Source organism: Megalops cyprinoides, chromosome 13, assembly GCF_013368585.1.
Source record: "Megalops cyprinoides isolate fMegCyp1 chromosome 13, fMegCyp1.pri, whole genome shotgun sequence".
NCBI classification, from domain to species: domain Eukaryota; kingdom Metazoa; phylum Chordata; class Actinopteri; order Elopiformes; family Megalopidae; genus Megalops; species Megalops cyprinoides.
This window is the reverse complement of record NC_050595.1, coordinates 3,186,305-3,198,901: the sequence shown is the minus strand read 5'-3', so window position 1 is coordinate 3,198,901 and position 12,597 is coordinate 3,186,305. Positions and strand designations below refer to the sequence as shown.

Sequence of the window (12,597 nt, the reverse complement as noted above, 5' to 3'; positions counted from 1 at the left end):
CATAATGCCCACAGAACAGTTAGTTTTCCCCTGGGAAAAGATGTTTTGCTGTGCTGCTAGGGAGATGCCAGCAAGTCTGGAGATGATAAAACAATAAAGGAATAAGTTCAAAGCAATCACACCCTAAATGGACAAGACAAAAATAATACTAAATGTGTTAGCTAAAACTAAGGCAAAAAGTTAGCTAAAAACATATCAGACATCTCAGCTGCACTGGCTTTGAAGCATCATAAAGTCACTGATGAAAGTGCTACTTAATAAGAGATTTTTTTTCAATCCTATTTAGACAAATTGGAATAAGTAAATCAATAAAAGCAGTTGACAGTGGATTTCAGAACTGTGTGTTTTGAATTTTAATTTTGAAATATGATATGCTTCATTTTCAGGACCTACTTTCCTGCGGTGCTTATATAAGAATGTATGTCACAGCTGTTTGGTGAAGTGGCATTGATTATTAATCTGAGATGCGGCATGGGTGTTTGCGCGTGTGTTTGGGCATATATAGGTATTTTTTTCTTCGTTTATTCTGGGCCAGTCCGTGGGAAGTTTGTGTGTTTCGTTAAGTATGTCATTACCGCGGCAGATCACCGGAGTCGGCGTGGCAGATGGACCATCAGTCTTTTTTACGCTGCATCTCATCGCAAACGCGCCGTCGAAACTGTTCTGTGGATTTTAATGCTCCCTGTTCCAGGAATACATGAATAGCTAAGTGGTGAGACATTTATTAACCAGCCATCTCTAATTCAATAGCGTCTCTTCACCTCTTCCTGCAGTCTGTGGCTTATATAATGGCGGTTTCTTGGCCCCCCCACCCCCGTGCTGAAGCCTTCCTGCAGTATCTCTGCGAACACCCCCCCCCCCCCACACACACACACACACCCCCACCCCACACCCCCGCCCAATCTGATCCAGTATTCAGGGGGTGAGCATTCTTGATAAGAGGTGGCATTGTGAGAAGGCCACAGGGAGGTGTCCCCTGTCATATGACATGATATGTGTTTACTGACCTGGACAGGGACATCTTCCCCATGTTCGGTGTGCTGTGATACCCGCTGTCCGTGTTGCCTGGCCCCACCCATGGCTCTAAAAAACAGCCCCACCCCTAAGCTTCACTGCCCAACACCCCCCCCCCCCACACCCACACACACACACACACACACAACCCCCCTCTTCCTATCCTCACTTCCAAAGTCCTTTAGACGAGACTCGTGCATTTGTTGTGTATTTGTTGTGTTAATCATCTCCTGTGCTAATCTGACATGGCCTGCCTGTGGCAGAAGCTCTTCACAGATATGCTCTCAGGTGCAGAGCCAACTGGTCTGGAGACAGTCTCTTTTTCTCTGGTAGCCTGAGGCGGGGCTGGTCATCCATCCATGACCAATCAAAACAGAGACAAGAGCCTGACTGACAGCTGCCCTTAAAGCTCGGCGGCGCGGCCACCGCTTGCACGCAGCTATTGCGCACGGACCGGAGGTGACACGGCGCATGTTTTGATGTAATAGAAACTGAGTCTGCGTATCCTGTGAGGGTGCAGGCCTCCGGCGGGCCGCGCTGCGAGCTTGCCACTCCCGCAACTCTGAGAGCTGGCCTCTGTCGGTCTGTGTGAGGGGCGTCTGAGAGATTCATGTGCTCCTCGGAGAGTCAGAACGCGTAGGTGCGGCTCTCATTTCATGTCATCCACTGTGATATGTGAGGGATGGTGACACACATACACACACATACACACACACACACACACACACACACACCCTGTGATGTGCAAGTCTCCTGCCACTATATGTGTGTGTGTGTGTGTGTGTGGGGGAGGGGGGGGGGGGGTTGTGTCTGCTACACCAATGGCGTGTGGCATGATAACAGTAAAAAAAAAAAAAATCTTAATTAAAGGACAGGAACTGACTGCCCACATGGAAAGGTCGCATCCAAAGGAACTATCACCAAGGGGACAGAGGGGTGTGAGCAAAAGGAAAGAAAGATGATGAGGAGGGAGACGCAGAGATGCCTTTAAGATGCACTGGCTTCATCTCTCTCCCTCTCTCTGTCTCAATCTCAATCCTCCTCCCATCGTATTTAATTTTTCTCATTCTCCATCCATCTATTGGTTTTTCCCTCTCCCTCTCCCTCTCCCTCTCTCTCTCTCTCTCTCTCTCTCTATCTCTCTCTCTCTCTCTCCCTCTATCACTCTCTTGTTCTCATATCTTCTTGTCTTTACATCTATCTCTCTGTCTGTAAATTTAATTTACCTGCACCGGCATGGCAAAATGGGACACTTGGAATACCAAAGCGTTTTCGACATCGTACAAGGAAGCGGAAACAATGAGAATAAAATTTAATACAAACACAATTGGTTCATTTGCACGTAATATCGTCTGTCTCGGAAGAGCTGCATTGTTCCATCAAGAATCCCTTAAGCCTCCCGATTTCAAATCCCTGTTCATCTCTTTCCCTGGCTATGAAATCCGATTTTCTCTCATAGTTTTGCTGATTTAGTGCGAAATGATAGCAATAACTAATTTTTAAAAAATCAATATACGTAAAGCCTCTGTTTCTCCTTGCCCTCTTTGGACTGAACTGTCCACCATACTGCGGCATACTGTGATTGGCCCCTCATAGGTGTTTGGTCTTGCAGGGTTGATCCGGCTCCGATCCAGCCCCCCCCCCAAACTGCAGGGCCTGGAATACGTCCTCAACATCACGGCAACCGACGACAACGCCTCGGGCGGACCACACGCTCTCTCCTCCACCGCTCAGGTTGTCGTGGGAGTGGACGATGTCAACAACAACAAGCCAGTATTTGAGAAGGTAGAGAAAACTCTGCGCTCCAGGCCGTATTCGCTGAGAGAAATGAACAGGCACAGCTTCTCTCTCTCTCTCTTTCCCTCTCCCTCTCTCTCCCTCTCTCTCTCTCTCTCTCTCTCTCTCCCTCTCTCTCTCTCCCTCTGTCCCTCTCTCTCTCTCCCTCTCCCTCTCCCTCTCCCTCTCTCTCTCCCTCTGCTCTGTCTCTTTTCCTCTCCTGTTTTTCTGTCTTTTTCCTTCTTCTCCTCTACTCTCCACTTCAATCTTTCTCTCTTTCCTTCCTTTTTTATCTTGATCGGCTGCCAGGTTTGCAGGTCCTTTCAGTTTTCAGATCGGTGAGGCATTTTCGGTTAAATTCTGGAAGAGTACGCAATGTCACTTTGTTTTGTTGTTTGTTTGTTGGCTTTTGTTTTTACTTTTGCAGATATCACAATTTGAGGTTTGCACAGCTGAAGCTGAATTTCACTAAACTCCTCTGGTCTTGCAGATAATACAGAGATGTGCTCTGTAAAATTGAGTCTGCAAATCCCATCTTTTCAGAGTGTACTGTACACCTAACTCATTGCTTAACCTATCAAGCTATCTATTGTAAAGTTGTTCTAGTGCAAACCACTTATGCTTATGTCCCGCCTCAGACCATTGTAAAGCTCTCAACATCAGAAGATTGCGGTGCAATGCCACCTCTCTGTTTTTAGGCTTATTTCACATACATGTTGAGAATAGCTGTGCTGCTGAAACATTGCGACCTTCCACTGGTGAAATGCACGACGAGTCTTCCTGCTTTTTCTTGGGCCTGTTTTGAAGTGCAACAGCTTGGATCTCAGAGGAGATCTTGCAGGACGCGCAGTCTCTCTTGTGACCCTCTTCCACTCCATTGACTTCAGCACACACATCCTGCTGGGTGTTCCAAACATGAAAGCACGGATGAAAGCACAGACTTTCACACCAACGCACACACACGCACAAACGCCTACATGCACATGTACGCACGCCCATGCATGTATTCTCAGCTGTAGGAGCTAATGCTGCCCCAAGCCTCTTCCAGTCTGCTGAGCTTGGATGGGAGGTCCTTTAAATGAAGGCCTGTATCCCTCATGGATGGGAGACCATTACAGGATGGCCTATATCCCTTATGGATAGGAGGTGTTCATGAGATGGCCTATATCCCTCATGGATGGGAGACTTTTAAGTAAAGGCCTATATCCCTTATGGATAGGTGGTGTTCATGAGATGGCCTGTATCCCTCATGGATGGGAAGCTTTTATGGGATGGTCTGTATCCCTTATGGAGGTGTCTGACAGCCTGAGGGAAAAAAAGAGACTGAGCCTCCCTCCAGCTTAATTAGCTGTCAAAGGTAAGCATCAAAGGATAGAGCTGGACTGATATTTATTCCAACCCAATTAAATGCCTTTAATACTGCACCTCTCTGCGCCCAGAGGAAAGTGGTTCTCTGATGATGGGAGTGGCCGGGCTTCACATGTGACATTTTTGTGACATTTTTCACGTGACATTTTTCCCACCACATTGGAGGCGGGAAAAAGGCGTGTGGGGGCGATGGAGTATGGCCAAATTAACTGCTGCTATTTTTCTCTATGCAACCACCATGAAGGAATCGATTCAAGGCCGAATTCTAATCCACAGGCAATGCTTAATAGAAATATACAGTGGGGTTATTCACACTCAAGGCCATCCTCCTACCACCCTCTCTCTCTCTCTCTCTCTCTCTCTCTCTCTCTCTCTCTCTCTTTCTCTCTGTCTTTCTCCTCTCTGTCTCTCTCTCTCTCTCTCTCTCTCTCTCTCCTTCCATCTTCTCTCTGTCTCTCTCTGTCTCTCTCTCTCTCTCTCTCTCTCTCTCTCTTTCTCTCTGTCTTTCTCCTCTCTGTCTCTCACTCTCTCTCTCTCTCTCTCTCTCTCTCTCTCTCTCTCTCTCTCCTTCTCTCTCTCTCTCTCTCTCTCTCTCTTTCTCTCTGTCTTTCTCCTCTCTGTCTCTCACTCTCTCTCTCTCTCTCTCTCTCTCTCTCTCTCCTTCTCTCTCTCTCTCTCTCTCACTCTCTCTCTCTCTCTCTCTCTCACTCTCTCTCTCTCTCTCTCTCTCTCTCTCTCTCTCTCTCTCCTTCCATCTTCTCTCTGTCTCTTTCTCAAGTTAATTTCAGTTTGCTTTATTGGCATAGCAAGTGTGCACTTATTTTGCCAAAGACTGTGGTCAAATAGCAAAGAAAAAATCAGATAGTAGATAGTATCAAAAGATAGATAGAAAGGATAAATAGAAGATAGTCACAAAAATGTCAAATAAATTATTTTAAATAAATGAATACATGAAATAATAATAATAATAATAATAATAATAATTCCAGTAGTGGTAGTAATAGTAGTAGTAGTAACAATAACAGCAACAACAATTGGACCACAACCTTGGACCATAACTGAAATAGGACTTTATTTCGTGTCTGCTGTCTCACTCTCCCTGCCTGTCTCCCCCTCAGTGTCAGCAGTACAGAGAGAGGACCTCGGTGCTGGAGAACCAGCCTGCCGGGACCTTTGTTCTGCAGGTGCATGCAGTGGATGCTGACGAGGGAGCCAATGGGAAAGTGACATACGGCTTCATGCACAAAGACAGCACTGTCCCTGCCTTCAGCATCCACCCAGAGACAGGTACATTGGGCGGAGCCAGCTTCCGGAGACCGCCAGCCGTCAGCGATTAGGAGAGCTGTGAATAACAGGGCAACAGTGTGGAAACAGCGTGGAGCAGACGGGGCAGTGTCATCAGCTGACGACGACAGTGATGGCACACACCGGCTTCGTTCTGCTGGGGATAGGGCTGGGTATATAGGCAAGACTTCCTCATCTCACCGCTGTCAGACACACTGTTAGTCATCAGACATCTGCAGGTTGCTCAGGTGGCATCAGTGAAGCCACGCCCATCCTACAATAGGCACCTATCTCACTGTAGTGCATTGGGCATGTGAAGAAGAGTCACAGCTGTTACTGCGTCAGTATTCTCTACGCTCCATGCTCCTGCATGAGTATAGAGGTTGTCCTAGTGTGAGACAAAAATGTCCAATTAGCGATGGGGGGACAACTATGAGAAAAAAGCATCAAATAAATGAATAGTTACACACTCACCCTGGTTCTACCGCAGGCCTTCCTGATCCACCGCTGAGGGGGTTAAGCATTTCTCCTGCGCAGCTCAACTCTGGAATTTCAGACCTTGAAGCATCTTACACATTCCAGAGTTCAGCGCTGTTTTCTGTAATCACATCCTTTCAAAATGTTTCTGCGCTGTAAAGGCAGGCAAGAAAAGACGGCACTTTCAAAGAATTACGCTGGAGAGCACTCTCAGGAGGAATATTTCTCCACGTCTCCTTCACGCATATCTGTGCATCGCACAATTTACTCTGCTTTTATTGTCGAAAGACGAGTTCATAAGCATCTTCAGGTTGCTAAAAAATAAAAAGAATCAGATAGAAACTGAAAACACAGCACTTGTGTTAAAAATGAAAGAGAATTCGTCTTAGGTGTACTTGAACGAATCGCGTCTATTGTACCTTTATTGTACCTTTATTGAAGACATCACTCGTTAATGGATGTATTGATGTTTGTGTATGCCACTGTGGGAGAAACGTCTTTCTGGAGGACTGCGTATTTTACAAAGTCTTTGACTTTGACATCTTTGCAAATATTTAGATCACAGCTGAACTCTTTCCCTGTGTGTGAAGCATTTGACAGCTATGTATTGTGGGTAAAATGCAGGGTTAATTGATTGATTGATTATTTAATTAGTGAAGCCAAGTGAAGCTGGGAAACCAGTTTAGAACTAAAAAGCATCAGAAGCGCGGTCCCCCCCGCGGTTTCGACGGCTGGTCTCTGTGTTTGTATGCTGACGCAGGTGGTGGTGTATTGACCGTGACATATCGGCTTTTCCAGGTGTGATCGTCACAGCCAGGAAGTTCGACCGCGAGAAACAGCGGGAGTACGCAGTCACAGTCACGGCGACGGACCAGGCGGCCGAGCCGCTGATCGGCATTTGCCAGATCAACATCCTCATCTTGGACGAGAACGACAACGACCCGAAGTTCGAGAACCTGCGCTATGAATGTGAGCGAAAGATGTCACCTAACAGATGTGATTACGACCACGCACTGTACACAACTTAGAAAGCGTGAGCTGTTGCATTAGAATATCAGCAGTAATGCATGGTGCTTCCTGTGAGCAGCCCACTTACTGTAACTGCTCCGGTAACTGAGTTAATCACTCATGTTAGTGTTCTTATAGTGATTGAATCTGGGACCTGTTTCCGTACCGAGTGAATGTTTTTACCTGTGTCAGGTGTTCCGCAGAACAGCAGTCTAAATACCTGTGTTCTGCATTAGTGCGTTCGTGTTCCACGCTAGTGCATTTGTGTTCCACGTTTGTGCATTTGTGTTCCACGCTAGTGCATTTGTGTTCCACGCTTGTGCATTTGTGTTCCACGCTAGTGCATTTGTGTTTCACGCTAGTGCATTTGTGTTCCACGTTTGTGCATTTGTGTTCCACGCTAGTGCATTTGTGTTCCACGCTTGTGCATTTGTGTTCCACGCTAGTGCATTTGTGTTCCACGCTAGTGCATTTGTGTTCCACGTTTGTGCATTTGTGTTCCACGCTAGTGCATTTGTGTTCCACGCTAGTGCATTTGTGTTCTCTGCTTAGTACATTAGTGTTCTGCATTAGTGAATCTGTGTTATACATTATTTCATCTGCGTTCTACATTAGTGAAACTTGTAAGTCACTTTGGATACATAAGCGTCTGCCAAATGAATAAATGTAAATGTATATGTAAATGCTGGTGCATCCGTGTTCTGCATTGGCGCACTGCGTAGAGGCTGCATGGTGCTGATCGCAATGCAGTATTCATGTCAGTGTTAAGTATTAAGTATTAATGTGTTGACTGGGCGCAGACTTCTTACGGGAGGACACCATGATCGGGACCAGTTTCCTGCGCGTGGCGGCGCACGACGATGACTACAGCACCAACGCAGCCATCACCTACTCCATGTCCGCGGAGCAGCCCGAGTACCTGCGAGTGAACCCCGTCACGGGCTGGGTGTACGTCAACCAGCCCATCTCACAGGTGAGACCCGGGCCAGAGCCCGCATGCTCCGAGAGCCCAAATCACACAGCAGGTGATGGATCAGATCCCTCCACACATCCCAGCAGGATGTTAGTGATCCCACCCGTTTTGCAGGTGAGAGGCTTTGGAGGCATATCTATGCACCCGCCATGTTAGACGCCTCACATGCGAGCTGTGAACCGATCACACAGTTTGGGAGGTGTGACACTGTGTCCAAATGGTGCAGAACTGAACGTGGGCTGTAACATCAATGACATTATGAGCCTTTATTAGGCTTTATAAGGCTTTATGAGCTAGTGGTCATGTCACATTTATGCATTTATTTAGCGTCTGTGTTGAATTATGAATGAAGAACGATGAGAGTGGAGAGTGACGACAGGGTCTGATAGAGCATCAGCTGCAGAGCGTTACAGTATTGTGACATTACACAGTTACACTGGCAGTGCACACACGCTTTGTATCAGATCCCCTTTGGAGACTGTGAAAACAGAATGTGAAAGTTTGTGGTGGTGGTGGTGGTAGGTTCGGGGGGGGGGGGGGGGGATTGTTAGAAAGTACTAATGAAGGCTGTGCCTCTGAAGATATCAGTGAGGCTGTTGCCATGGCCACGGATATCCTACCGACGCCATGACAACGGCGTTGCTTCAGCAACAGCAGGTCTGTGTGTGAAGGTGTTGCGTGACTCTGACTCCCTCCAGAGGTCCTACATCACCCGGGAGATCGTGGCCACGGATGGCGGAAACCGGAGCAGCTCGGTGGAGCTGGCCGTCACCATCACCAACGTCAAGAACCAGCCGCCGCAGTGGGAGCGGGACAGCTACGACGTGGTCATCCCCGAAAACACCATGAGGGACACGCCCATCGTGGTGCGTGTCACACCAGGGGGCGGGGAGAAGGGTGCGGGGCAAAAACGCACCAATCAGGGTGCGGAAAGCTATGGGGATGGGGTCGGATGAGTGTGAACCATCCCAGTTATGTAATGTATTCTGCTGGCTCGATATCTGTATATGGATGTATATTCTCACCCATTTTTCTTTCACATTTCTCAGACATAGGGCTGTCTCAAGCTCTGTGCAAAGATTCACTGAACACTGCAAAGATCGCCCAAGGACACTATAGCATGTGGGAGTAATATAAACTGCCATCAAATTCACGTAAACGTAGCTTTCCTCTCCGGGTTGCATTTTAATGTTTACGTTTACGCTGCAATCAGGCGTGAGGCTGATCGCTCTGTCACAACTGGCTTGTAACAAATTCATCAAAAACCTGATTGCTTCTGTAAAAATTCAGCCTTTTCTTTTTAAAGAATAGGCAACAATTTTAAATCCAGTACACTCTGCACAATCCAGAGTGTTCACAGCTGCCAGGAGGAGAGGGTCCAGGCTGAAACGTGCCGCGTGGTCGCTGGTAGCCGCAAAGCCGTTTTTTTTTTGCGCTCGCTGTTCCGCCCGTGGTCTCTGCCGAGTGAATGAAACTCTGTCACAAAAAATCTAATTAAATCTTCAACTTTCACAGCGAGGGAGACGTGGCTATCTCTCTCCAGCCTTCAATTTACAGAGGCCGGCGCGGTTCTCCCCAGGGAATCAGCTTAGCATGTTAACGCGTGGAGGAAAGTGGGAGGAAGTGGTCTGGAGAATGTGAGATTGAGGAGGGGGACACATTTCGTCCCATTCTTTGACACGGCACACCCTACTGTGTCATAAATTGCACTTAAAATTGCACATTACTGTATCCAGTTGCGCTACGCTCCCTGAATGGCCACAGTAATAATGCGGCGGAGTAAGTGGCTTTGGCTGCGTTGATTGCAAGGAGCGTGTCACAAAAGAGTGTGCGTTACCGCCGTCACCGCCCTCACCGCCCTCACCGCCGTCACCACCACCTGCCATTACTGCACCCATCTGTATCCCTGCTGCCTGTTATTGATTGATAGCGTTGCTGCAATAGCACCCCGACTGCACAGGTGTGGGAGGGGGGGAAGGATCGCACCTGGTTGTCCTGGCAACCACCTGGCATCATTCCCTGTGAGCGCTCAGCCTAGTTTTCCTGAAAGAGCCGGGTTGTGACTCAATTCGTGGCTTGTTTGGTTGTTGCACTCCGAGGAGTCCTGGGACATTGTTTCTCTCCCAGCACCATTAGACACATTAGAGAAACTAATACTCCGGCTTTAAAAACCCTGCTCTGTGAAACCTGGTTTTTAATACGCCATTACCCCCGTCTTTAACAGCCCTTAGTCTTTTTATTTCTCAAGGTCTTTATTTTACTTCTTTTGTCATCTAATTTACTGGTTGTGCATCTTGTTTTATTGGCTTTATCTCGTTTTACTGTTTTGTTTTCTCTGGATTTAATCGCTCTTACTCACACGCTGCACTTGTTTCAACTTCTGAAAAGTGCTTTGAGTTTGACAAAAGTGCTATTTAAATGAGCAGCATTATTAATATTATCATGATCATCATTATAATTACTGTTATTGATTAGGCTGTCATGGTGGAGAGCAGTAGTCTGCAGCCCTCATTCTCATTCTCTGTGGTGCACCCTGGGATGGCTCTGGTCAGTTGAGACCTCCAGCCCCATGAGTTTAAGGCGTGCCAGCCCCACTAATGTCATGTTCATTGTGCAGGTCTCTAGCTATCACTCAGCTCCAGTCCCGCCCACTTCCTCCTCTCACTCTCATCCCTGGACCCTCCTTGTCCGTCACTGCGATTTTTAAATGATTTGAAATGAAGTCTCTCCATCACACAGTTGCCGTGGGAGTCTGGCAATCATTACTCCTGGATTATTTATGATGATTTTTTTTTTCATTTTAACGAATGGATTGAAATTTAATTTGCAGAATTTCCTGCGGATCTTTAATAAGCTATTACGGGTGTTTAAAAAGAGCAAATTAATTTTTTACTGTAGAAAAAAGTAATAGAACTGGCTAATTGATCTGAAATATAAATGTTTATTTTAATCTGATGTGAAGTTGCAGTGTGGCTGAAGCACTGATTGATCTGGGATATAATTGTTTATTTTCCCCTGATCTGAGGCAGTCTCGCTGAATGCTCAGCGAACGTGTGATGTCTGCTACACACAACCTGAAAATTGTTCTCAAGAGTAATTACCTCATTTCTTTACTCTGCACACATCCTTATCCAGTGAATCACAATCCAGTGAAATGCACAGCCCCAAGAACTTCCTGCTTCCTGTCTGTTTTTTGGGACCGCAGACCATCAAGGCCATATCCCCGCTGGGTGACCCCAGGGTGACCTATAACCTGGAGGACGGGATGGTGCCGGAGACCAACATGCCGGTGCGCTTCTACCTGACACCCAACCGCGAGGACGGCTCCGCCTCCATCCTGGTGGCGGAGCCCCTGGACTACGAGACCACCCGAAACTTCGTGCTGAGGGTCCGCGCCCAGAACGTGGCCGCCGTGCCCCTCGCCGCCTTCACCACCGTCTATGTCAACGTCACAGGTGTGCTGCTCCTGGAGCGTCTCCCAGAATGCCGCAGGGCTGCCCTGCCCCCGCTCACACACACACACACACCCTCCGCATCATTCCAGAACAGAATACCCCCCAACACACATGCACATGCACACACACATGCAGCGCCCACAACCCCTACATCAGTCCAGAACAGAGCACACGCCCACCCCCACACATACCCCATACCCCTGATATGAACAAACTAACTAACTATCAACCTGCTTGGGAGGCACACTGCAGTTGGGCAGCAGACAGGGACTTCTCAGTCATCCTGGCAGACCAGATCTTATTGTGTTTGATGAGTCAGCAGGGATGGTAATAAACTCTTGAAGCTGGACCAGTACCATTAGGCAAAGTTTGCAGCAATGTCTTTGGCAGCAATTATATTCAGCCCGAACTTCAAAAGCCTCCTGGTTCCGTCTGGCTGCGTGTGTGAAAGGGGTAGCTAGCTAACTGCACGCTCCCCCACCCCTCCGCAGTTCCTACCCTGTCCTTACCCCACCCGCACCCAACATGCCAATCAAGTCTCTCCTCCATAATCACCCCTCCATGAGGCCGCTTCATACACCACTGCTCAGTAACCTATCCCACAATGCACCTCTGGATAGCACGGCAGAGACTCCATCATTCATGTGTTAATTACAGGGGATGGGGAAATGATATGCCTCAGTTCCTTCCATTTCTGTCTTTCATTAAAGAGCTCTCTCACCTCACTCAAAGGTGAGGGGGGAAATAACCGGGGATTCAGGGCTCTTATTATTCATGCAAAGAGATTTCACACCTTCAGGTCTTTTTCTTCATGTTCCCCTTTGCAGGAGACTGCAGTGTTCAGTGTTCATGTGATCAATGTTATATACATACATACACACACACACACACACACACACACACACAGTATATACTGTATATATTTTCAAAATACTTTTATGATGTAGCTGCTTATTTAACTGCAGTGTAAACACACAGCACACATCTATATTTCCTACTTAATGCAATGCGTAAAAGAAAGAAAATATGTAAGAATATGTGAAAATAAAATTTTTTTTGCTTCCTCAGACGTCAATGACAACGTGCCGTTCTTCACCTCCTCCATCTACGAGGCCACCGTGACGGAAGGGGCAGAGGCAGGGACCTTCGTCCTCCAGGTGTCTGCCAACGACCTGGACCTGGGTCTCAACGGGAAGGTCTGTGCCTGTTCTAACGGCTCAGCTGGATCTCCTTCCTTTGTAA

At 47.5% G+C, this 12,597-nt stretch overlaps 1 protein-coding gene across 1 annotated transcript in view; it reads left to right on the top strand.

Moving 5' to 3' along the window:
- The window catches only part of LOC118787757 (neural-cadherin-like), a 136,757-nt gene that overhangs the window by 67,228 nt on the left and 56,932 nt on the right, over positions 1 to 12,597 (top strand). The window contains exons 8-14 of the mRNA XM_036543409.1: positions 2,627 to 2,799; positions 5,277 to 5,445; positions 6,718 to 6,888; positions 7,728 to 7,900; positions 8,599 to 8,766; positions 11,106 to 11,355; positions 12,424 to 12,551. Of these exons, the coding sequence (XP_036399302.1) occupies positions 2,627 to 2,799; positions 5,277 to 5,445; positions 6,718 to 6,888; positions 7,728 to 7,900; positions 8,599 to 8,766; positions 11,106 to 11,355; positions 12,424 to 12,551 (1,232 nt within the window). The remainder of the gene's footprint in view (positions 1 to 2,626; positions 2,800 to 5,276; positions 5,446 to 6,717; positions 6,889 to 7,727; positions 7,901 to 8,598; positions 8,767 to 11,105; positions 11,356 to 12,423; positions 12,552 to 12,597) is intronic.